Source organism: Miscanthus floridulus, chromosome 7 (genome assembly GCF_019320115.1).
Source record: "Miscanthus floridulus cultivar M001 chromosome 7, ASM1932011v1, whole genome shotgun sequence".
In the NCBI taxonomy this organism is placed as follows: domain Eukaryota; kingdom Viridiplantae; phylum Streptophyta; class Magnoliopsida; order Poales; family Poaceae; genus Miscanthus; species Miscanthus floridulus.
Window position 1 is genome coordinate 23,790,015 of NC_089586.1, and position 24,675 is coordinate 23,814,689.

A 24,675-nucleotide genomic window follows, 5' to 3' on the forward strand; every position below is an offset into this window, starting at 1 on the left:
TTTGGATCACCAGCTAGTAAATTTTGTGATTTACGTGTCTGACCCAGATGGCTGTGCTTGAAGGACACAAGGATTTATACTGGTTCGGGCGAAACGTCCCTATGTCCAGTCTGCTGTTATCGTGTTACCGACACTTGGTTTATAGTAGGGGTTACAAACAGGTGAGAGAGAAGGTCCCAAGTCTCTGGTGAAAAGAGTGAGTCTGGTTGAGCTCTCTCTCTACCGCCCCTTTTTTCCCATGGAGCGCCCTGCTTCCCTTTTATAGATGAAGGGGAAGACGTAGGTCATATTAGAGAGAGAGAGAAAGACGGGGAGAGGAAGGCTCCCGGGATTACGACGTCTTTCATCTCCTTTACATGGGTCCCGTCGTCTCTGTAGATGACGACGGGGATGGCTCCATGTTGTGGCCTTGTTCGTCACTGGCGCCGTACGTGGGTGTCGTCAGCTGGTCGTCGCGCTCCATTCCGTCCTAGCGGATGGTATGGCTAGCTGACTCCTCCATAGGAGGCCGTACGGGAAGTAGGTAGCATAGCGTCGGCACGCCCGATACTATTGGCGACGTGCGTCCTCAGACATGGCCCGTCGTGGCCGCGGGTCACGTCAAGACGCGCTTGCTCCCCTTCTAGCGTCAGAAGTTTGACCCTGGACTCGTACTTTTAGATCCATAGTGGTTGGGGCGGTACGGACCTTCGTCGAGTGAGGCGGAGCCCGCGTCCTCGGGGTCGGGCAAGGCGGAGCCCGCGCTCTTAGGATCGGGCGCGGTGGAGTCCGCGCCCTCGAAGTCAGACGTGACGGGGCTCTCGCCCGAGGGGTCGAGCGAGACGAAGCGCGTGCCCTTGGGGTTGGCTGACCCAGATTCCGCATCCTTGAGGTCGGGCGAGACGGAGCCCGTGCCCTCGTAGTCAGACGTGACGAGGCTCTCGCTCGAGGGGTCGGGCGAGACGAAGCCCGCACCCTTGGGGTTGGCTGACCCAGATTCCGCATCCTTGAGGTCAGGCGAGACGGAGCCCGTGCCCTCGGGGCCGGGCGAGACCAAGATACGCTTTTGACCATCCGAGGGAGTTAGCGTTCACGGCCATTAGCTTTCTTCTTCCAGGTATCCCTAATACTGATACCCGACATATCTAATCCTAGGAATTTGAAATGGCATCTTAGTATCCAAACAAGCATAATATTACTGGCAGGGCCTCTTGTTGAAATATTAGTGCCCTACCTTGCTGCTTGTGTATAAACACATCTTTTTCTATCTTAATTGAAAGACAGGGCTCCTGCCATTTCTTTAAAAAAAATTAGTGCCGTACCGACCTGAAACTCACATGTGAAGTGGAAAACTTAGCTCTCCAGTAGAGCATATCCTTCAAGAACATTGCTACAAGTACTCCAAGCATTTCCTAAGCATAAATACAAAACTCCAAGGCTAATAAGCCATTGAGCTCCATAACAGTCACCCATAGGATTTGACCCTAAGGCGGCGTACGTCCTCAACTTGCCTTGGTGAATTAGGTCTAGGACTACTAATCTACTTATTTTTAGGCTAGCAGGACACTACTAATAATCTACCTAAGCGAGATATAGTAATGCTAAATGTTGTTTTGAATACCCAAATGGTTGACTTCAAAGCATTTCCTAGGCTTAAATACAAAACTCCGAGGCCAATAAGCCCTTGAGCTCATAGCATATATATTAGCATTTCCCCATAGAATTTGACCCAAATAGAACGTACGTCCTTAACTTTGTCTTGGGGAATTAGCGAGCTAGAAACTAGTGGTAAGATGTGTGTTTCTTTAGACTTTTAGGACACTGATCTCTCTAGCGAAGAGTGATGTCGAAGCAATGCATGGATGTTGTCTCTTGCCTGTAATCATGAATCTAGCTTGGTCACACAGCACCCACGTAGACCTAAATATCATATCGTTCATGCTCTAACAAAAGGAGCTTTGCTACTGATGAAAGCATCAGAATAATCTGTGTGTCATGGTCATGGTTGGTTCTAACACCGCTTTGTCGGTCTCATGGGCTTAATCTCTGGTCAAATGCAAATCGCCCTCCACGCGATTAACAAAAAGGCGTTAAAACGTACGGACGCCTGACAGGTCACATCACACTCTCGTCGCACAGGTCTTTTCACCATGACGTGTGGGGCCCACGGCCCGGGACCCAGGGCGCCAACGGCAAGGCTAGCGAGTGGGTGGGTAAAGAAGTGTAACGTGGATTTTTGGAAAGAAAGAAAAACACGAGTACAAGATGCCGGTGTGCGTGTGCAACGCCCGAACGTGTGCACGTACGCCCTCTGCGTAGACAATCCGAGGCACGCATACGTGGCGTGGTGGGGGCAGGGGCGGTGCAGTTGGTGCCCGCCACGTGAGGGCGTCTGACACAAGGTTAATGCGGGGAGGCCGCCTCACGTGCAGCGCATCGGAGGCCGCGTGGGGTGGGATGCGCTGTGGCGGATTCCCTGTGGACCTCTTTGTTGCCGTTCCAGGGGTTAACTGCAAAATGGGGTATTTCTCCTTCCCCGTTTCTTTCTCTCTTTGCTAGGAGGTTTGGACGGCATATTAACGAAGTAGTGTATACGAGTATGTCGTGGCGGATCTACAAAAATAAGATTGAAGGTTCTTAATTTATTACCTTTCATCTCTAGTCTTCCCTCCAAAATTTTGATTTGTTCCTCATGTCACGTACAACGCGAGAGCTCAAGTCCACTACGTCCTGATGCTAGATCCACTTCTGCGAGTATGTAACTTCGTTTTTGAGTGAACTAACTTTTGTCGGCAATGCTATAAGTGTAGCTATTGTAATAATTCATGATTAAGGGCCTGATTGGAACACAGCATTGCAGAAATATAAAATAGAGGGATTAAATAAAACATAGAAAATAGATAGGAATGTAGTGTTAAAAACAAATGAATAAAAAACACAGAAAATTTAAAAATATTGACGTTTGGAACACTAGAATGGAAACCGTGCTCAAACTTGCGATTATAAAATATTAACATATATTATTAGGCTTTTTATATACAAGATTCCCACCAGCTTAACAATGCCTCTGGTGCTACGTTGCATTGGACTTCGTAGATGAAAGAAAATAGAACTAGATGTTTTTTTTATAACAAGGTAAGACTAGATGTTCAGTTTCCTCCAAAGCGTATAGGTACACGGAACTTTTCTTTGAAAAAGAAGTGACTAACGCCTTGTTTAGTTTCTTCCCTAAAGTTAAGCTTCTATCATGTCATATGTTTGGACATATACATAGAATATTAAATATAGACTAAAAAATAACTAATTGTATAGATTACGACTACTTTGCGAGACGAATTTTTTAAGCCTAATTAGTCCATGATTTGACAATGTGGTGCTACAGTAAACATGTGCTAATAACAGATTAATTAGGCTTAATAAATTTATCTCGTGGATTACTGAGGACTTGTGTAATTTGTTTTATTATTACTATCCGAACCTCCATTTAACACCCGATGTGACACCCCTAAACTTTAGTCCCTAAATTTAAATACCATCTAATCCTCTGAATGCCAACCGATGCTACGTGAGCAAAAATATAGAAATGGTGGTTCCTTTAGAATTCCTGTAATCCAAACATCCCTTAGAATTCCTGTAATGGGCCCTGTTCGTTTGAACGTATCAGCCGGTTTATCAGCTAGAATCTACAGTATTTTCTCTCACAATAAAACAGTTTCAGTCGACTTTAATACCAGTCGAACAGACTCCAAATAGTCCTTACGAACTTTTGATCTAGATGTTAGAATGTTACTTTAAAAAAATATAGTACAACGGAAGGAGTGTTTTCCGTCAGACTACCTTAGAAATATGAATTAATATTTCTAATCAAAGAAAATACTGCATGTCAGTTTAGTGCTCATTGAGTCTATAAATGATAAATATACAATTATAATATATTAAAGAAAAATGCAAAAACGATAGCACTCGCTCTATTTCAAAGTACAAATTAAATTATTTTAGTTCTTGCATTAGCAATGTCGTATAAATTTAAGTAAAAACACACCAACATCTACACCATCAAATTATAAAATGAGCTCTAAAATATATATTTTCTATAGACATATTTAAAATTATGCGAATTTAACTTGGAACTAAAATTACCTTACATTATGAAACGCTGAGGTCCTTCCAAAGTTTACTCTTGACATTAGGACCCCTGAGCAGGGGCGGAGCTAGAGAAATATAGAGGGGGTGCGGCCGTCCAGGCTTCATAGCAATACTTAGATATATTTGATGTTCACACTGTAGTGTAACTTAATAGCGGGCAAAATTTTAGCATCAATAATAAAAAACAAACAATAATAATATATACTAACAATGAAATAGCGTTAATAGTGCTTACCGTTAACCAAAATATAGTTAGAGAATGACACAATTATATATAAAAAAGATTGTTGTGGCATTGACAAAATGCAATCCTCAATTACAAGATCTACATTAGCAAAGATAAAAAAGAACAAGCCATTCAATTTTAGCTAAGAGTTAATACAATGGTCCATTGAAAAATAAAAATCACATCCGCAATGTAGAGGCAAAATTGGTCGCTATGATCTCTCAAATCTCCAGAGCTATACTGTCTTCTTAGAATTTTTGGGATCAATATATGCATTTTCTATTTCTAATATTGCAATCTCCCCGTGTGATTTTCTTTTGGAAAACATTTCCATGCTTTTCATAACATTCACAAAATATTTATATTTTAGTTGATTCGGTTGTTTTCATAAATATCATTACCAGATACCAGAGAAAGAATAAAAAAAAGGTCAGACACTAGAATCTTGACAAACTACCAAGAAGGCAAGAACTATAAAATTGAAACCAATTTGGATGTTCCCATCGATGGAAATTGAAAAAAAAAATAAAAAAGCTTTGAAGTTGGTTTCTTTGCCTGGGCCTTGTTTAGATGCAAAAAATTTTGCAAAATGACTACTGTAGTGTTTTCGTTATTATTTGGCAAATAGTGTCCAATCATAGTCTAATTAGGTTTAAAAGATTCGTCTCGTGGATTTCGTCTAAACTGTGTAATTAGTTTTATTTTTTATTTATATTTAATGCTTCATGCATGCGTCCAAAGATTCGATGTGACGGGGAATGTGAAAAATTTTGCAAATTTTTTTGCAAACTAAACTGGACCCAAGATTGAACGAAAAAATAGAGCAGGGCAGCGGGCAAACTGCACTCCTAGAGTCCTGGTGCCTGTGCCCTTGAGTGCTAGCGGCTAGCCGCCTGACGAGCGTGCAGCAGTGTCACCGCCTGCCGCCTCTTCGCGTCGAGGTGAGAGAATAGGCGCGGGGTAACTACAAGGGCGGAAGGGGAGAGAAGGGGCGCGGGACGGCGGCAGGGGAGGCGACGCGTGAGTCGAAGCGACAAGCGTAGCTAATCTTTGGCTGCCTGTTGGGTAATTGATGGGCAGATGTTTGGAAAAGAGGGGTGCGAATACGAGAGAAACTTGCATACTACAGTGTATTTCACGTTTTAGTCTGGGTGCGGCCGCATCCAGTCGGACCTATATGGATCCGCCCGTGCCCCTGAGCGGCTAAAGCCAAAAGGCTGCACGCACGGGCGCTTGCTATCTCCAATCACAAGTTCACAACCGAGTCACCCATGGAGCTGTGCCATGAACCAGAAGCTGTTGTCGTGCGATCCTGGGATGTCCAGGATGATTAGGATCCCTGAAGCAGGGGGCTAATTTCCCCTGGAAATCCTAATAATAAAGGCCAAAGCAATGAAGCTTTGTATCAGTGCACAACGGAGCCTGCCTTTTTTTTACGGAAGGGCGAGCGCCCGGACGTCCGGTCACACGACTCGTCCGGACGCTGCTCCCGCATCACATCCTATGCTCTCATGTCCCGCATCCTATTCCACGCTAGCGTCTGCATCCGAACGCGGCACCCTCGACGACCCCTACCCTAACACCAAGGCAAGATGGAGGGAAGGGAAGGGAGGGGAGGGGAGGGAGAGGAGAGGAGAGGACGAGGCGCGCCGTGTGAGGTAGGAGCTGAAGCCCTGCCCAGGCAGCTGTCTTTCAGCCACCGACGCTATTGCAACATGTGCAACAACCGATCTACCTTTGAAACATCCAGATAAAACATTTGCAACATAAGTCTGTAGCCAGATAAAACACTTGAAACATGCGTATGAAACGCTTGCAAAAACACCTGAAAACACATGTAAAGCAATTGCAAAAATATGTAACATATAACATCAAATAACACTTGCAACATACGTCTAAAAAAATAGATAAAATATTTGGAACGTACACTTGCAACATATGTTTATAGCCATTGCAAAATATGCAACATTCCGATCTACTTTTGCAACATCTAGATAAAACACATGCAATATCCAGATGAAACATCTAAAACACTTAAAACATAAGCTTTCAACATACGCTTTCAACGTAATATTACCTTGCAGCTTAGAGGAATGGATGATTGTCATTGTGGAGCTCGATGTCGGCATGGGGGTCGACAGCGGCGTGTGGAGCTCGCTGCTGCGGCAGTGGCGTGGGAAACTCTCCAGCGGGATGGCATCACGCGAAGCTCCTTCATCGGCCACGGGAACAACGGCGTCGACAGGACCTCGACGCGGCGGGGGATAGGGCAGGCATGGGGCACGGATGGGGGTGCCACGCGGCGCACGAGGAGGCTTGGGGTGGGTGGAGTGAGCCACGACCAGCGAAGCGATAGTCAGGAGTTAGAGATTTTTGGGCTGTCCTAGTGTAGAGATCGAGGAAAAAACGGAGATGGAGCAGGCCCTTCGTTGGCTGTTAGGCATGTACGGGGTGTTTGGACGGACGCGCTCGGTCGGACGTCCTGAGCATTATCGTTTTGAGAGAGGGAGAGAGACAACGGAGAGACTGCCTGCATTTGTAAGGAATCCCGATTTTAAAGCAAGGAGACCTGTTGGGCTCACGGGCACTCGATACGGCCTGCGCGCAGCACAGGCAAGGATGGCAAACGATACGACAGCCCACCAGGGCCTCGAGCCCACGCGGTAGTTCCGGGCCGGACGGGGAGAAGCTGGAGTCGGGCACGGGGCCACCCGACCAGCCTCGCGGGCCGTTCCGGACTGCCTGGTGGGCCGATGGATCATCATCATTTTCATCTCCGAAGCGCGCGCGTTCCGTTGCTTCGGTCGGGGCGGCCGCCGCGCGCAGGACGACGACGCGTGGCGGCTGGAGGGCTGGTGCGTGCGGTGCGTCGGTGGAGGTGGACCGACCGCAGCGCAGCCAGGGGCCAGTAATAACGGCGTCGAGCTCGGTGGCAGAGTGACTGGCGTCGAGTTCTCTGGCATATCACTCATCGTGCTCAGGAGCTCGGTGCTAGAGACGTTGGCGCCTAGCTCGACGCCAGTATCAATGGCGTCGAGCTAAGAGTCTATTTTCTGAATTCTTTTTGTCAGAGATCTATTTGTGATAAACCTTTAAAAAAAGACTAAAATATAAAAAATTTGGAGGGCTGGTGCGTGCGGTGCGTCGGTGGAGGTGGACCGACCGCAGCGCAGCCAGGGGCCCCGCCGACCGAGGTGCGCCGCTCCGCGAAACCGCCTGCATGTGTCGTCGGCACGTAGTAGGGGCCCCACCTTTTATATCGGGCATGCACGCACGACGAAAGCTCGACGTCGCAAAGACTTGCATTGGAACGTAGCGTACGAACGAGCACGCGTACGCCTGGGCGAGGGCGACCTGCTAGCTGTTTTGTGTAACACGCACATGGTCATGCATGGTTACGATGGTGTCGGCATTCCTAAATCGCGTGTCGTTTACGAGGCAACACGCATGCAACAGCTAACCTTCCGGCTCAAGGAAATTCGCTACGTGCCATTTTGTTTGTACACGTATAACTAGCTGGTCCCCCGCGCTTCGCGGCGGCACGATTTGGCTCTGGCTGATACACACGCTTTTAGTACATAGTTGCTTTATGAGGTAGGAGAACACCAAAATATAAGATGGATTGTTGTAACTAAGAGGAGAATGTTAAACGAAAATCTGAGAAAAAAGTTATTCAAACTCACAACTGGAGGTAAACTGCACAGGACTATGTTGCAGAAGCCCAGTGCATCATAGAGAGAAAAAATAGAGAATATACACAACTGGGATATGCTACATAGAAATACAGTGGGCTCCTCTTGTGGCTACTACATTTTCTTGTACGAAGAAGAGCTCTGGAACTAACTGGAGGTCTTTTCGCAGAGGACCATCAGTACCAAAGTCTTGGTGTGATGGTACCTACCATTACGTCAGATTTGTACATCACTATCGACATCATCACTGTCGGATTTATGAGAACCGGCAGTGATGTATCTTCACTGTCGGTTATGAGCTTAAAAATAAAAAAAATAATTGAGGCTGGGCTAAAACCGGCAGTGAAGGACCACATCACTGCCGGTTTGTGGCTTCAACCGGTAGTGTTTTGGCGGCCACTCATCACTGTCGGTTTAAGCCAAGAGCCGACAATGATTGGGCTCTATCACTGTCGGTTCTAGCCAAAAACCGACGATGATAAGCCTACAACACAAAAAGGCTGCAGCCGTCCACTCCTTCCTCCTCTCTTCTATCCAGATAACAGAGGCACGCGTTTGGACCCTTCCCTCCATTGTTGCGGTTGCTCTTCACCATGAAGCTAATGCTTGGATTTTGAAGAATGACTTGATCTTTTTGCTTTAAGGTTAGCAACAAACATCTACTCCTTTGATTTTGTTGCTTAATTAGTTTCGTTTTGATGGCTATATTGCTTGATTCTCATTCTAGTTCTTTCTCTATTTTAGAGAGCACTTTTCCAATTGAACATTTGTGCAAGGCTCAAATTGTGGTGAATTCATCATCCAAACGGTTGGTGTCTATGAACACATTTAAATTCCTAGCTAATTATATTACGGTGGTCAAGATCATCATTGTTAGTATGTGATGCTATAATTAGTTCTTAGAAGTAGAGTAGAATAGATGTTCTTCATTATTGTGCAATAATTGTTTTTACTATGATTTTTAATTTATAGGGCCGGGGCTACCAATTTCATTTTTCCAATAATTAATGTACAATCATGTTTTCCAAAAATGGTACTTTCGAGCTACAATTGTTGTTCATGAAGCTCGATTTCTTATTAATTCTTTGTAATTATTGTCTCAGTATTTTTTTTTGTACAGAGATGGATCGAGAGTGGATGTATCTGTCCCGAACGGACAAGCGGTACATGTATGGCGTCAGCCAATTTATCATCGATGCCAAAGCCCATGCTGGGAATGGAAACCCTGTCTTCTGTCCATGCAAAGATTGCAAGAATCATAGGAACTTTCGTCAAATTGAGTCTATACGATCGCACTTGATTACAGGGGGGTCATACTAAACTATACGATATGGACTATGCATGGTGAGGTTAGTGTGAATGTTCTGCAGGAAAACGATGATAATATGGACATGCCTGACATAGCCATCCACGATGCTGACGAGGAACCCAGTGTCAATACGAAACCTATGACCATAGTTAATAATGTGTTTAGGAACACGCTAGCTGACGACACCGAGGATAACGATGGCATTTCTTAGCTGCTACGTAATGTAGAGACCGGATGTCTTAGTGAAACACAACTGAGAAAGCTAGAGAAAATGAGACAAGATGGCAAAACACCATTTTATAGGAATTGTCCAATGAGCAAACTTGAAGCTGACATCATGCTGTTAGAGTTCAAATCGACAAACGGATTGAGCGATAAAGGCTTTGATCAGTTGTTAGGTATAATAAGGAAAATGCTCCTAGAAAAAAACGAGTTGCCGGAAAAGACATACTTGGCCAAGTAAATGATCTACCCCATCAGCCTCGAGGTTAAAAAAATCCACGCGTGTTTCAATGATTGCATATTGTACTGTGGAGAAAAATACAAAGACTTGGACAAGTGCCCCAAGTGTGAAGCTCCACGGTACAAGGAAGAGCCATTAGATGAGGGTACCAAGACCAGAGAAGGTCCTGTAAAGGTCATTTGGTATTTCCCTATAGCTCCCCGGGTGCATAGGCTGTTTGCATGTGCAAAGTCAGGCAAGCTGTTGTGCTGGCATGGCAAAGAGCTTAAGAAAGATACAATGATGAGGCACCTTGCCGATGGGCATGACTGAAGAACTATCAATACTATATTCTATAAGGATATCGGTGGAGAGGTAAGGCACCTTTGGTTTGCTTTGAGCACAGATGGGATGAATCCTTTCGACCAGGTTAGAAGCAATCATAGCACCTGGCCAATGATGCTCTGTATATACAACCTTCCACCTTAAGTCTGTATGAAGCGGTCGTACATCCAGATGCCACTACTGATCCAAGGGCCAAGACAACCTAAGAATGACATCGATGTGTTTCTAGAACCAGTGATCGATGAGCTAGCAGAGATGTTTCAAAAGGGTGTGTCAGATGCTTAGGACGAGTACAAAAAGGAACATGTCACGATCAAGGGAGTACTTATCGCTACAATCACCGACCTGCTAGGTCGAGGTTCGTTGTCTGGAGAGAAGACAAAAGGCTATACTAGATGTGTCGAGTGCTTGGACGACACCGATGCGGTAAATCTGCCAAATAACTTAAAGATAGTTTATATGGGACACCGTAGGTTCCTACCTAAGGATTACCCCTACCGCAAGAATAGAAAAGATTTCAATGGTACTATTGAGAAACGCTTAGCTCCAAAATATCGAGACAGGCCTGCGATACTTTGAGAACTCAACAAACTTGAGGTTGTCCTTGGAAAGGGGGACAATGCAGTAGCAGCACCAGATAGGAGCGTTTGGAAGAAAAAATCGGTTTTCTAGAAACTACCTTACTGGCCATTTCTGAGTGTACGTCACTGTCTTGATCCCATGCACATCACTAAAAATGTCTGCGCTAACACTCTTAACACCTTGATGGACACCGGGGGACATCGAAGGATTCACTAGCCACACGCCTGGATATGCAACACTTGGGAATCAGGAAGGAGCTGCATCCCATGGAGCTAGAGAATGGCTAGTTCAAACTTTCGGTTGCGTCATGGACATTGAAGAAAGAAGAAAAGCGTGCCCTCTGATGATGAGGATGACTGCGAGTCTTCACCCACCCATGATGATCACTCACCATCTCCCAATAGAGATCACTTCCCTCTTCATCCAGAGCCACCACCCCCCGAGAAGACAGAGGTCTCCTTCTATTCCTCCTCGTCTGACTCCATCTTCATCAGTCCCGAGAAAAGAGACTCCTCCTCCATCTTCATCTGCGCCGAGAAAATAGAATTATCATCATCATCCTCCTCCTCCTCCACCTTAGCCCAAAACAAGATCAAGGACATCCTCGCAGTCGCAGAAAAGGTCCTTGGATTCGATCGCTAATGCTCCCAAAGTGGACCAACAAAAAAGAAAAAGGTCGTTCAGTGGCAGCGTTACCACCTTGATGAAAGAAAAATTTACAGCATACATCTCGAAGGAAGATTGTGTTAGTTTCTTCAATCTCTGTGCCTCACTGCCTTCGTTTTTGTTGAAGTCCGAATTCAAAAGGTAAACACAGAATAAATATGTTACAACAAGAGATGAAAAAATACACAATAAAGATTTAAGAAACATACAGAAGTACGTCGAAGACAACCTAGGATTAACCATGAAAGAGGCCGTGAACATCTATTATGATGTACAAGGGACGGGAACACCGGCAATGAAGTATAAAAGGGGCAATCTTTTGGTTCCCGATCATGAGTATAAAATCTAACAACATATATGCGCCAGTTACATGAATATTACATGGCTCAAGCAACAGAGACGGAGGACTTTGGTTTTGAGGTTATTATTCGTTCGCCATATATTTTTAATTATCCTGAAGAAGAAAAGTTTGATGTCGAGTGGGAGTGCTTGTTCTAGCTATACCAGAAACGTTCTCTTGATATTCAAATGTTGACGCTGTGGACTATGTAAGTACCCTACACGTACGATATTACAATTAACTACTCTCTTGAGACATAAATTGTTAACTTTTGAGCACTTTTCATGATTTTATGTAGATGTATAGCAAAATTTTATATTCTAAAAAGCAAATGGGATTACATAGGCTTCTTGGACCCCTTGCGAGTCAATGAGAGGACATGTCTAGGCCTCCATGGATGTGATGTGGAAGATCTAAAACAGAGATTGATTTGTGTTTTCAACAAATTCACGATGAAGAACAAAACCCACATACTTCTAGCCTACAACTGCGAGTATGTGTTCTCGGCTTTTAATTTTATGCTTCTTTTTTTGTTAAGATTATTCGATAATTAGGATTGTGTGATTGCAGCAATTATTTCGTCTTCATTTGTGTCAATCTTGCTAAAAATCTGATCGAGGTGTGGGACTCAAAGAAAAAACAATTTCATCATCTGGATGCACTGGTGGCAGTACTGAATTAGTAAGCGATCCTAATAACGTATTATTTTCTAATCACACATACCGCTTTCTAATGTTTCTCCCTTTAATGTTGCTCAGTGTCCGAAGAAGACATATCGATGGGACGCAGGTCCCATTTAAGGTTGTCGAAATGGAGGTAAAGTACCTGTCACAGCCGGCGGGAAACAATGAATGCGGGTTTTATGTAATGTGGGCAATGTTTCGCTACATCGGCGAGAAATCGAAAGAAGTCGATAAGTTGGTGTGTATAATCTCTATTTCATTTATGTCTGTTAATAATTCAACAAAATGATTTACTGTTTCTCTTTGGATATCATCTTTTTTGAACGACAACGCAAGAAATATAACCGCGAAAGGCTATTAGACATGAAGATCGTCGCACTGCAATCGGAGCTGGTAAAATTCATCTTAGTCGAGGTATTGAAAAAAGATGGAGTATTTTCCATTGCACAATCCGTGAAGTACAAGGACCAGTATGGCCCAGAGCGGCTCGCCATATTATTGTAAGAAGTCTAAGAAGCATTGCACAATCTGTGAAGTCCGAGAACATATCTTTTTTTATTTTGAGGGATCGAGAACTGGATAAGAACATTTGAATTGTAACCGTAATAATTGTAATATTTAATATTGATAGACATGTCGTCTACGTAGCGTATATAAAGCGAAACCCGATTCCACGAAAAAATATAAATTAAAGTCAATTATAAAACAATAAAATACGAACGTGACGTCACTGTCGGTTATTAGAAAACTGGTAGGGTTGTCGTAAACATCGCTGTCGATTATCAACAAAACCGACAGTGATGGCACTGCCGGCTCGAGCCACAAACTGACAGCGTTGGTTTAGCCATCACTGCCGGTTCTTGTCACAAACCGACAGTGATTCTTACTATAACACTGCCAGTTGAAACACAAATCGACATTGTTGTTGGAACTGAACTCTACCGGGTGGTCTTATGAACCGGCAGTGTTGATGAAAATGAACACTGCCGGTTGTATAAAGAACCAGCAGTGAAGTTGAAGAACACTGGCAGTTTGTAGGAACCGACAGTGATAGCTTACTCTCATCACTGTAGGTATGGTTGTGTCGGTTCAAAATCCGACAGTGATGAGGTATTTTGATCCGACAGTGAAGTGCTATTTTAACGTAGTGTACAGACACATATATAGGGAAAAAGTGAGAAAGGAAGGGAAGTCAATTATTTGTTTTGAGGTGCAGGAGCCTCGACGATTATTGCACATAACATAGGCAATCTCACCCAAAAAGACAATCGGCCTGTTCGCTGGTTGGTTTCTAGGCTGATAAGTCCGGCCGGTGCTGGTTTGTTGTGAGAGGAAAACCCTGTTGACTGACTGATAAGCCCTGGCTGAAACCAAGAAGCGAACAGGCTGAATAATACGTTAAGAGTGCACATAATTTGATGAAGACACTCTTATATCAATGTCGGCATGCATTTGTTAACGCAGTCCTATTTCTAAATGAACTGAAAACAAAATAGGACTCTGAGTGGCACTGCATATTACCCAGTAAGAGATCTTTACCTTTAGTGTGGTCTATTTTAGTGGCTCTAACTTGGTATTTTAAATATCTTTCCGTCAGACTCCTGCTGAGGTTATTTTAAGAGCTGTTATTCACCTCATATCATTCATGGTTGCAAGGGGATATATCACTTCTATTTCAGATTAATGCAATGCAGACTATTTTTCTGTCATCTACTACTATTCTTGTGTAGGCGATCAGTGAATGTAAAAAAAAAACTATTGACCCAAAAAATGAACTGTAAGATCTATCAAACAAGTTCCAGATTTCTGGTTGAACTGGCATGTATAAACAAATAAGCAGGTACAAGCCGTTCGTTTGGCTGAAAAAACAAGCCAAAGCTGAATTGTTGTGAGAGAAAAACACTGTTCCAACTGAAAAAAGAAGCCGAATAAGCCGCTTTTAAGGTAAGCCAAAGCTGAACTGGTAGATGGCTGTAACAATATAAGTGAGATGGAAGTGCATTGTGTCTCAATAAAAAAACGAACACTGAAGCTGGCACTATGTATTTTAAGGGAGCATTGACGCATTTTTTTTTGCTATCAGGCAGTACCCAATGTAGGTAGCTGCACTGAGCACAAATAGAGCCTCACCACACAGAAATGTTGTTCGTCGCATGGCAATAGTGGGTGTGTGTGTGTGTGTGTGTGGGGGGGGGGGGGGGGGGGGGGGGGGGGGGGGGGGCTCACAGCTTGTGCATCTTCAAGTCGTATCCTCAGCGGAGAAACTTTAATGCTTAGATGATACGACAAAGAAAAGTACAGGATGAGGCTTTTGACGGAGCAAAATCTATTGATGCATATGTCTCTTTGTGAATGAATATAAATAAAAAGATTTGTAGTCCAATTTTGAAATACATGAAACCTTGTTTGGTTAAACCAAATTTTTGGCAAAACCAAAAGTAGGATATGGAGGACTATTCGTAGCCACATGAATTCCATGAGTCAAAATGTAATGTATTATTTTCTCTCTAAGTTAAGTCATGTTTGCTAGGACAAAGAAAATTCCCATGTCATATGCAGTATTATTTAGAGATCAAACATTTATATGACTGAATTAGGCAGTATTTACATGGAGCAGCACAAAAGAAACATGAACTATATTGGCATACCTTCAACTTTCAAAGAAATCCCTGGAAGGAAAGCCTGGTACACATAGATTTGTGGGCAGGAACAGTGTTTAGAGTTTATCCAAGAAATATTTCCTTGCTGGAACACAATAGTACAGGGCATCAGTAAATGAAGAAAACGGCACATGGGACACAGTAAGTAAGAAAGGAAAATGTGTTAACAATCCTACGCCGATCATTAGATTGGCATCAATGTAAGCACAAAGAGTAAGCAAATCAAACAATCAGGCTCCAACTAACAGAAATGTGTAACCTTTTAGGCATTGCAAACGGACATTAATAGTTTAATTTGTACAAAAAAATAGGTTTAGATAGATTTGATTAGACAGAGGGACTGCCAACATTTTTTTCTTAAAAAAGAAGAAGAAACATATGGGGTGTTTGTTTCCTGGCCCTGCTGGAGCTGCTTGCCCGCACGATCGACCTCGGCGACCAAAGCTGGGTTGGCCGGTCGGTGTCGATCCTTCTTGTTTTTCTTGCCCTTTTGTGTGGAGGGGCCCTCGCCTTGGTCCTCGCGTTTGGCTTTGCCCCTGTCCCGACCACTGCTGAAGACCGCCCCGACCGCCTCCTCACTAGAGGCATGGTTTGTGACGATGTCAAACAGGTTGTGGATGGTACAGGGCTTCACACAGCCGAGCTTGTGGACCAAGGACTTGTACGTTGTCCTAGAGAGGAACACACTGATAACATCCACGTCGACGACATCAGGAAGAGAGTTGCAACGCTTTGAGAACCCGCGAATGTAATCCCGCTAGGACTTGTTGGGCTCCTGCTGGCAACTCTTGAGGTCCCAGGAATTCCCAGGACAGACATATGTCTGTAGGGTCGAGATGGCGGACTAGAGAGGGGGTGAATAGTCCTTTATAAAATTAATCGTGTCGGCTAATCGAAACAAGTGTGGAATTAAAACTGTCAGTCTAGCCAAGACTACACCCCTCTATCTATGCTCTCTAGCACCTTCCAAAGATACTAATTAACCAACAAAGGTGCCGAGCTCGCTAGAGCTCACCTAACCAATTATAGAAGCAAGGTCACACAAACCTATGCCACTAGTACTTTAAGCAACAAGAGAGCTCCTACACATGATAGTAAGTAAAAGCACAAAGCCACCTAAGCTCACTAGCAATGCTCAAAAACAAGGCAACCAATGCCAAATTAGAGAGCGCAAATACTTAGCTACACAAACTAAGCAAAGTGACTAACAAGGTTATACAAACCAAATTAGCCACGCAAGGGAGCTACTTCTATGCTACACATACAAGAAGGTAACTAGTGAGCTACACAAGCTAACTAATCATAAGAGCAACTACACAAGCACAATGTATATAAAAGTAATCACAAGCTTGTGTAAGGGGATTGCAAACCAACAGGAAGAACAAGGTTGACACGGTGATTTTCTCCCGAGGTTCACGTGCTTGCCAACACGCTAGTCCCTATTGTGTCGACCGCTCACTTGGTGATTCGGTGGCTAATTGGCATCACCCGCCAAGCCCGCACGTCGGGCACCATAAGAACCTACCCTAAAAGTGAGGGTAGCTCAATGACACATTTTACTAGAGTTGCTCTTCGTGGCTCCCGCGGGACGAGCACAATGCCCCTCACAAAGCTTTTCTCCGAAGCACCGCACAAGCTTCTTGTGGGCTTCAACAAAGACCACCACCAAGCCGTCTAGGAGGTGGCAACCTCCAAGAGTAACAAGCACCACTGACTTGAAACTCGATCATCTAGTGCCACTCGATGCAACCTCACGATGCAATCGCACTAGAATCGCTCTCTCACACAATCAGATGATCACTATCAAGCATATGTGAGATGTAAGGCTCCCAAGCACTCTCAAGCATGGACACAAAGTCCCCCAAGGTGCTCTGCACTAGCCATGGCCGAGACCACCTTCTATTTATAGCCCCATGGGCTAAACTAGCCGTTACCCCTTCACTAGGCAAATTTTGGGACGACCAGACGCTCCAATCGAAACGACCGGACGTAGGACCTCAGCATCTGGTCAACTGATGCTTACCACATGTTGCCTCCATTCAATAACTGATGCTTGATCTCAACGGTCAAGTGATGACCAGACGCAGCTGCTCAAAGTGACCGGACGCAGCAACCCCAGCGTCCAGTTGTATCCAGTAAGGTACCAATCGCGACTGAACATGTCCGATCGATAATGATCAGATGCAGCATCAGCGTCCGGTCCTTATCTACCTTCTCTACATCGCCTACATCACCGTACATCAGCCTAACCGGACGTAGACCCTGAGCGTCCGGTCACTCTTCGCCCCAGCGTCCGGTCACAAGACTAAGACCGCGCGCTCACTGCTACTACTGATTGGACGCATGACCTAGCGTCCGGTGCACTCTGTTAGACCCTGTCTTTTTTGTATAGGGCACCGGTGGCACCGTCAGACTGTCCGCACTCCGCCGGTGGAGTTTCAAACCCTTCTCACCTCCGTTCCATCGCCGAGTTGATCCACATCAACTCCAACTTCATCTCCTTTATAAATGTGCCAACACCACCAAGTGTACACCACCATGTGTATGTGTGTTAGCATTTTTACAAACCTTTTCTAAAGGATTAGCCACTCAACTTACCACACCACTCAATCCTAGCAACGATGCAAAGTTAGATCACTCGAGTGGCACTTAGATGATCGATATGCAAACAAGTTTGCCCCTCTTGATAGTACGGCCATCTATCCTAAACCTGGTCATCAACTTCTCTACACACCTATGACCGGTGAAATGAAATGCCCTAGGTTATACCTTTACTTTGTGCATTCCATTCCATCTCCTCTAATGTCGATGCAACACATGCACCAACATGATCAACAATGATATGATCCACTTCATATCATCATGTGATTATATTGGTTCATCGATCTTGACTTCACTTGCTTTTCACCATTGCCTTCATCCATCGGCGCCAAGTCTTGCTCAAGCTTCACCGCCACGCGGTCCATCGCTCCAAAGCCTCCGACTTGCCCTTCACGCTTGCAACCGATCCATCAAGCCAAGTCTTGTCTTGATCTTCTCCATCTTGATCACATGACTCAATGTCATATCTCATGTGCAATGAGCTCCTTCATCATCACATGTGTGAGCTTTGCAACATCTCTAAGCCATTTTCACCTTCATGGCATATGTTGCTCACACACATGTACCTGTGGACTAATCACCTGTGTATCTTACATAAACACAATTAGTCCACCTAGGTTGTCACTTAATTACCAAAACCACACAAGGACCTTTCAATGTCCCCTAGAAATTTCTGATGAAGACCCTCTTGAGATCTGTCTAGTCACAGATGTTGTCGGGCAGAAGGAATTCGAGCCATGCTCGAACATGCTCCCCCATGCAGATGGGGAGGTACTAATGATGAAGTGATCATCATCCACTCCTCTGGCTCGGTAGGCGAGCTATAAGTCTTCGAGCCATATACTAGGGGTTTGTCTCCCTGGTGTATCTAGCGATGTTGGTGGGTGGTCAGAAGCACTATGGGAATGACACTTTTTGAATGCGATGACCAAAGGCCTATGGCCCCAGGCCGCCCAGGCTAGGGCTTCGGTCGTTTGGTCAACCACCATGCCTGGGGTGCGAGTCCTCGCACTCCTCGATGGTTAGGCCGAGGCCCGTGCCATCTGCTCTCGCCGCCACTCGATAGACGTCATCATCATGCCGGGCATGGCGTCGATTGTTGATGACGCTACGAGCATCATGGTTTGTCCCGAGGCGTTCACGCACAGGTGGTCAGTGTGGAGCAAGCTCAGGGTCGAGGGTCGGTGCAACCGTGGCTTCCTGCCCCACACCCGGCAACAGCAGTGGTGAGTGGATGGAGCGATTCGACTGGTGTGGCCCTAGTCCTCTGGTTGGGCAAGAGGCCACGAGCTAGTGTCATGATGTAGAGCTTTCTGCCTATTGAATGACGTCGGTCTCCACCAGCACCCGGAGGTTTTGATGGATTGCCTGTTTCTAGGGGTCGGTAGGCTCAGGGAGGCCGCGTAGAAGCATTGCCGCAGCAGTGATGTTCTGGCCAGCCCAAGCGAACTGAGGGGGTCAACCCCTCCATTTAGGATGTTACACTGGACCTGACGGGCATGACCCTGAGCGTCGCTTATTGAAGTACGCGCACGTGGTGCAGGATGTTGCGCCGAGCATGCCAGCGCGGGTGGCACCTAGCTCTGTCGCCTTTGCCGTAACTCCTCGTAATGCTTCTACACACGCGCGAGGGCCTTCACACGGTGGTCCAGAGGGGTGTGAGTGTGCAGAGACTCCGCTACCATCGGTGGCTATCTCGGGGCATCCGCCATAGCGCACTCCTGGGACAGAAGGTGGCCATGTGCCACGACGTTGCCGATGTTGGAGCCATCGCTTTCGACCTTGTCATCGACGAGGTCATGAAAGGAGGTGGGGGCATAGCCTACCATCCCCACGAACTCGGATGTGAGAGGGGGCGGCGTCATCATCCTTTGGAGCCCCCAAGCGCTTGCGTCCATGGGGGATGCGAAACCATAGGGGAACCGGTCACACGGTGGTCACGGTAGGGACAATAGGGTCCCTCCGGAGAGTCGGTGGAAGAGGTTAAATAGTGAGTAAAGAACAACATGTATGTTACTCACCGTGGCGTTTGAGCCCAGCATGGGCTCGAGGTGAAGCGCGAGTGTCTCGACGTTGAGGTCGTCGAGTGGCCCGAGGCCAGTGGAGGGCGCTCCTCCTCCAGTGGACGCCGGGATGAGCACCTCCTCAAGGAGGTGGAGTACACCGAGTCGGTCGGTGATGAAGCCTAGACTCCCAAAGAGGAAGGTCTGGAGTGGCACAAAGACGAGAGGAACCCACATCCCAACAGGTGGGAGCACTGGGAACTCTAGCGAGCCAAAGCGAATCGTATCGCTCGAGCCCACCATTTCAAAGATGGCAGAAAGGTGGGCCATCTGATGACCAAAAGCGTGAACGCACGGCGTTCTCCCCATGGACAGCGCCAACTATCAGTGCGAAAAGTGACTAATAAGTAAATTTTTGTAGTTTTGTCGTACGTTGTGATCGGATGTAGCCTAGCACTCAATGACACAGGATTTATACTGGTTTAGGCAATGTGCCCTACATTCGGTTTCAGTCGATCGATGACTTTATTCCTGAGAACAGGTGCTCAAAGTTTGTTGTGGGGTTACAAACGAGTAGGAATAAGAAGGGGATGTTAAAGGCCCGGTCAGACTCTGAACCGAATGGCCGAGAGTGACGGGTGCTCTAACGTGCGCTAAGTATTGGAGCGTATGCTTTGTGTAGCTGTCGAGTTCTAGGGCTATTGAGCTGTTCGAGTCCTCAGGTCGTCGAGTCCTCGAGTCGTCTAGCCTTTCTCTTTTGAAAGAGAGCCAAAAAAACCCCTTTTAGGAGAGAGTTCATCCCCTTTTATAGTTGAAGGGGATGACCTTACAAGTCAGAGAGAGAGAATGTATATGTGTGCTACCCAGTTTTGTTGCCCATGCTGTCGAGTACGAGATGGTCATCGGCGCCCATAATACTATTTATGTCTAGACGCATCTGGCAGGCTCTACCGTGTTTGCCTGGTACGGCAAACATCGGCGCCTATAATATTGTTTGTGCTCTAACAAGTTTAGAAGGTTGTATAGTGCCCGTCTGGCATGGTCTGGTGACACCGTCCTGCAGGTACGCAGGGCATGGCAGGGTACGAACCTTGATATTGTGGTTGACTTGAGTGTCTTACCTTATCCGCTCCTGCCTAATCCTAGGGCCCTCACCAAGCGGGCGTCTCCGATCGGTCGTTCCCAGTCGGCCCCGACTGTGTCAGTCGGGAAAGGGCAACGAGCAGAGGTCCGGCGTATCCTCGGTCGAAGAAAGAGGTCGGAGTCAGACCATGGTTCCACCTTGGCTAGGCCCTCCGATCAAAGACTGGATTGTTGTGTCGGTCTGTCATTATGTATCTGGGCTGGCCCAGCCGCGCGTTATTGCTGCGCCTCCTGTTGGGCCGAGTTTTGCAGGGAAGCAGGTCCATTGGGGACCTCGGATTTATGAACCCGACATTTTATATAGGCAAACTGAGTCGGTATGTTAAAGAGTGAAATTCACCACATGTCCTTGAAGTTGTCTCTAAGTGTCATATAGGTCCCTAAAGACTTAAAGTGCATTTCTCCACTGGTGCTGTTGCACCCCTGCCCTCCTGTTGGGGTCACGATACCTCGGGTATCTCGAGACACTGATTAGTTAGCCGCTTGGGTGGCCCACGGAACACTAGCTAGCATAAGACCAATCGACTGTGGCCCAACTAAGCTGTGTGGACCTAGGCCAAGCACTAAGGCAGGAGTTGGCCACGGCCTCCTCTACCTTCACCACACGCCGTGCAACACCACATGACCTCTCCTCCGTCTCGATACCTGGGAGGAACGGGGAGAGATCGGACTCTGCTAGGCGTGCCAAGAGCAGGCACGCCACACTGACCCCGCAAGGACCGAGGGGACAATAGCCCCTTCAGCCCAATCAGACGCCATCCCTGCACCACGTAGTACAGACAAGACAACACCACCAAGCAGTGGCGGTCTATACAGTGACCCACCGTCCAAATATGGCCCGACGAGATGGGCGTACGACCCCACCCACTACGGGATGGGGCACATGACGGTGGCCTTGACTTTTGGGGCCCTCCCAACCAACGAAGGCCATAACCCTGGAGCTCGAGGTCGTGGCTGTCGACACCACAAGCAGCAAGACGAACGATGACCCAAGGGCGGCTACCAACCCCGTACGACACCCCAGGAGATTAGGAGGCGATGATGAAGGCCACGGTGAGACCACATCACACTGGACGGCTGGCGAACCATCACCGAGTCTACAGTACCGCCACAACTGGCACAGTAGCACCACGCCACATCATGCCGCGACGTGGGCACAAGACCATGACGACAACCACGCATAGACGTGCGCTACACCAAGACAAGATGGTGTTCCTTGCCAGCCAAACTTAGCTAAGTTTCCTCCCTTAGGCTCACGCCCCCTCAGTCAGGAGAACCTATCTCTTTGTATGTGGCCTGGGCTCGGACTCTATATAAGGACAGCTAGGGCACCCTTCCAAGGCATCACCATACTCCTGAATCCTCTGTTCGGACAGTTCCTTTCCACTCTCCTACCTCTTTCCACTCTTTTTGTATACCCCACTGTAAGAACTTCAGAGCATTCAATCGAGAAACACGTACTCGATCTTCTCTGAAACTAGACGTAGGGCTTCGGCCTAAACCAGTATAATTCCTTGTGTCTTTTGTATGCTACCACCGTCTTCGTAGAGCAGTGCGACGATCATACAAATTTACTAGTCGGTCGATAAAACACCGACACCTCCACACAAGATAGGCGATGGTAAACAATATGCCCCACCCTGCTAGCCTTGGCCTCTTGTGCATCCACCGGAGGCCTTCACGCCATATCGCTCGAGTGGAGTAATTAAAGCTCACAGCTAACGATAATGTTGTGTGACACTGCAGGAACAAGGGGGGGCGTGCCCCCCCTAAAACAGTGAAAAAAAATAAATACTCTTATAAACATTTCAATGCACATCACATTTTACCCATTTGTACTCATCTTTTACCATAATATTGTGATTTTTTTATTATTAATACTAAATACATATGTAAAAGCATTGAAAAGATTGTTGAGACATACACTTATGTAACATTTATCATACTTACAAGGTATTCAGCCTTCCCTTAGTCAAAATTGTTGGTTCCGCCACTATATGTAGATACTCTTCTAACGAATCATTCCTGTAGTAGGTCATCTTTTGTTCTCTTCTAAAAGAAAATTAGAACAAAACCAAGTTGTAAACTATACTAATATATAACACCGCTTTGATTTGTTCCTTACGTCACGTACATGCTATACGAGACCTGGCATCGATCAAGACTCGTGACACTCGAATTAATTTCTCTAGCTCCCGCTCCGTTCAAAAGTCATCATTCCTTCTAGCTTCCAGCGAGCCCTTAGGTCAGTCTCACTAAGGGTTTCATGTCCCTGTTTTCAAAAATCTCTTTTGTTGGAAATAGTGTAGATAAGCTTCATCTTCTTGAAACTCATTTTATCTCATGAAATTTTTATCTTATCTCACTTTGTTATCTCACTAAGGGTTAGCTTATTTAATGTCCATAAAACTCTCATGAAACCTCCATTAAGACTGGCCTTAGGGTTGATGATTTAAGGTTCATGGCTGGCCTTTCTACCGGTGCATTGACTCGGGCGACCATTGGCAGCATTGCACGGGCGAAGATGGATCGGGCATCAGAAGAATGAAGCTAAGAAAAAGGCTTCAAGTATGGATGGATTGGAAACTTTTGAAAATTAGGTGTTAGAGCATCTCAAGGTTTTCCAAAGCCCACTCCTCCCAATCTTGACTTTTTGGTAAGATTGTAAAAAAAACGTTCTTCAAGGACAACTCTCAATCCTTACACGGTTGGGAAATGTTGATCGAATTGCACGGAAATATAGGTGTGCAACAATAGGACAATCTGGAGATAAAAGTACGTGGGGAAGAATAAGAGTAACGGCAGTTCTCAATGCAAATGTACAAGAGAAAAAAGAAAGTATAAAAAATTATAGTTGATTTGAAAATAGTCCATTTAGGAGTGAAGTTTTCTAAATTATTGGAGGAACGCAACAAATGTGATGGTAATATTTTTTCGCTATTTAGAAGACTGACTGCTTTACCAATTGTTTTTTCTTTAATTATTGGAGGAGATGTAGCTCGGCCGAAAATGCTCCTGCGGGCCGCAAACCGACTCTGAAACTATAACTTAGAAATGAATTAAAAGAGTAGATTTTCTTTCCCTACATCCAGTTCGGAGTAGATATTCCACAATGCAAAAAAACTCGACGCCAGATAAAGAGGACACCATGTAGGAGTACTAGTACTACTACTGAAGGTCCTGTTCGCTTGAACTTATCAGTTAGAATCTACAGTATTTTTCTTACAATAAAATAATTTTAGCCGGCTTTAATACCAGCTGAATAGGCCTGCTAACCAACTCAAGACTTTAATGATCAAATATAAGGAGCATTCACTATTGGACTTTAATTTGGTGGCCTTCAAACCTCTGCCCGTTCTAAACGCTCAAGAAAAAATGAAAATGAGATAGAAAAATGATAATAAGATCCAAATACTTTAGCTAACAATGCTATTTTAAGGTTCTCACTATGGGAAAGATAGAAATCAATATAAAAATTAAGATCCAAATCTTCCTTATTTTCCAATATAGAATCAAGATTATACATTTTACTTTTACTGTCTAGATCACTTTAGAAATAAAATCCAAACAAAGTACGGAGTATGGCCCGGTTCGCTTCGCTGAAAAAACAAGCCAAAACATTATTTTGTCTGATTTGTTGTGAGAGAAAATTACTGTTCCAACTAAAAAAATACGCTAAAAAGTTTGGATTAGAAGCGAACAGAGGCTATATTATATTAGCACTACCATAAAGCAGAAACCAAGGCCCGGTTCGTTTGTCTTATAATTCGTACTTTTCAGCTTGTTTTTTTAGCCGAAACAATGCTTTTCTTTTACAACAAACCAGCCGGAACAGTGTTTCGGCTTATTTTTTCAGCG

At 45.5% G+C, this 24,675-nt stretch overlaps 1 protein-coding gene across 1 annotated transcript; it reads right to left on the bottom strand.

Annotated features, from left to right (window-relative positions):
• Positions 1 to 628: 628 nt before the first annotated feature.
• On the bottom strand, positions 629 to 19,911 carry LOC136465213 (uncharacterized). The gene is made up of 2 exons (XM_066464044.1): positions 19,693 to 19,911; positions 629 to 1,042 (listed from the first exon to the last, which is right to left on the bottom strand). The coding sequence occupies exons 1-2, from the start codon at positions 19,909 to 19,911 to the stop codon at positions 629 to 631; spliced, it is 633 nt and encodes a 210-aa protein (XP_066320141.1).
• Positions 19,912 to 24,675: the final 4,764 nt, after the last annotated feature.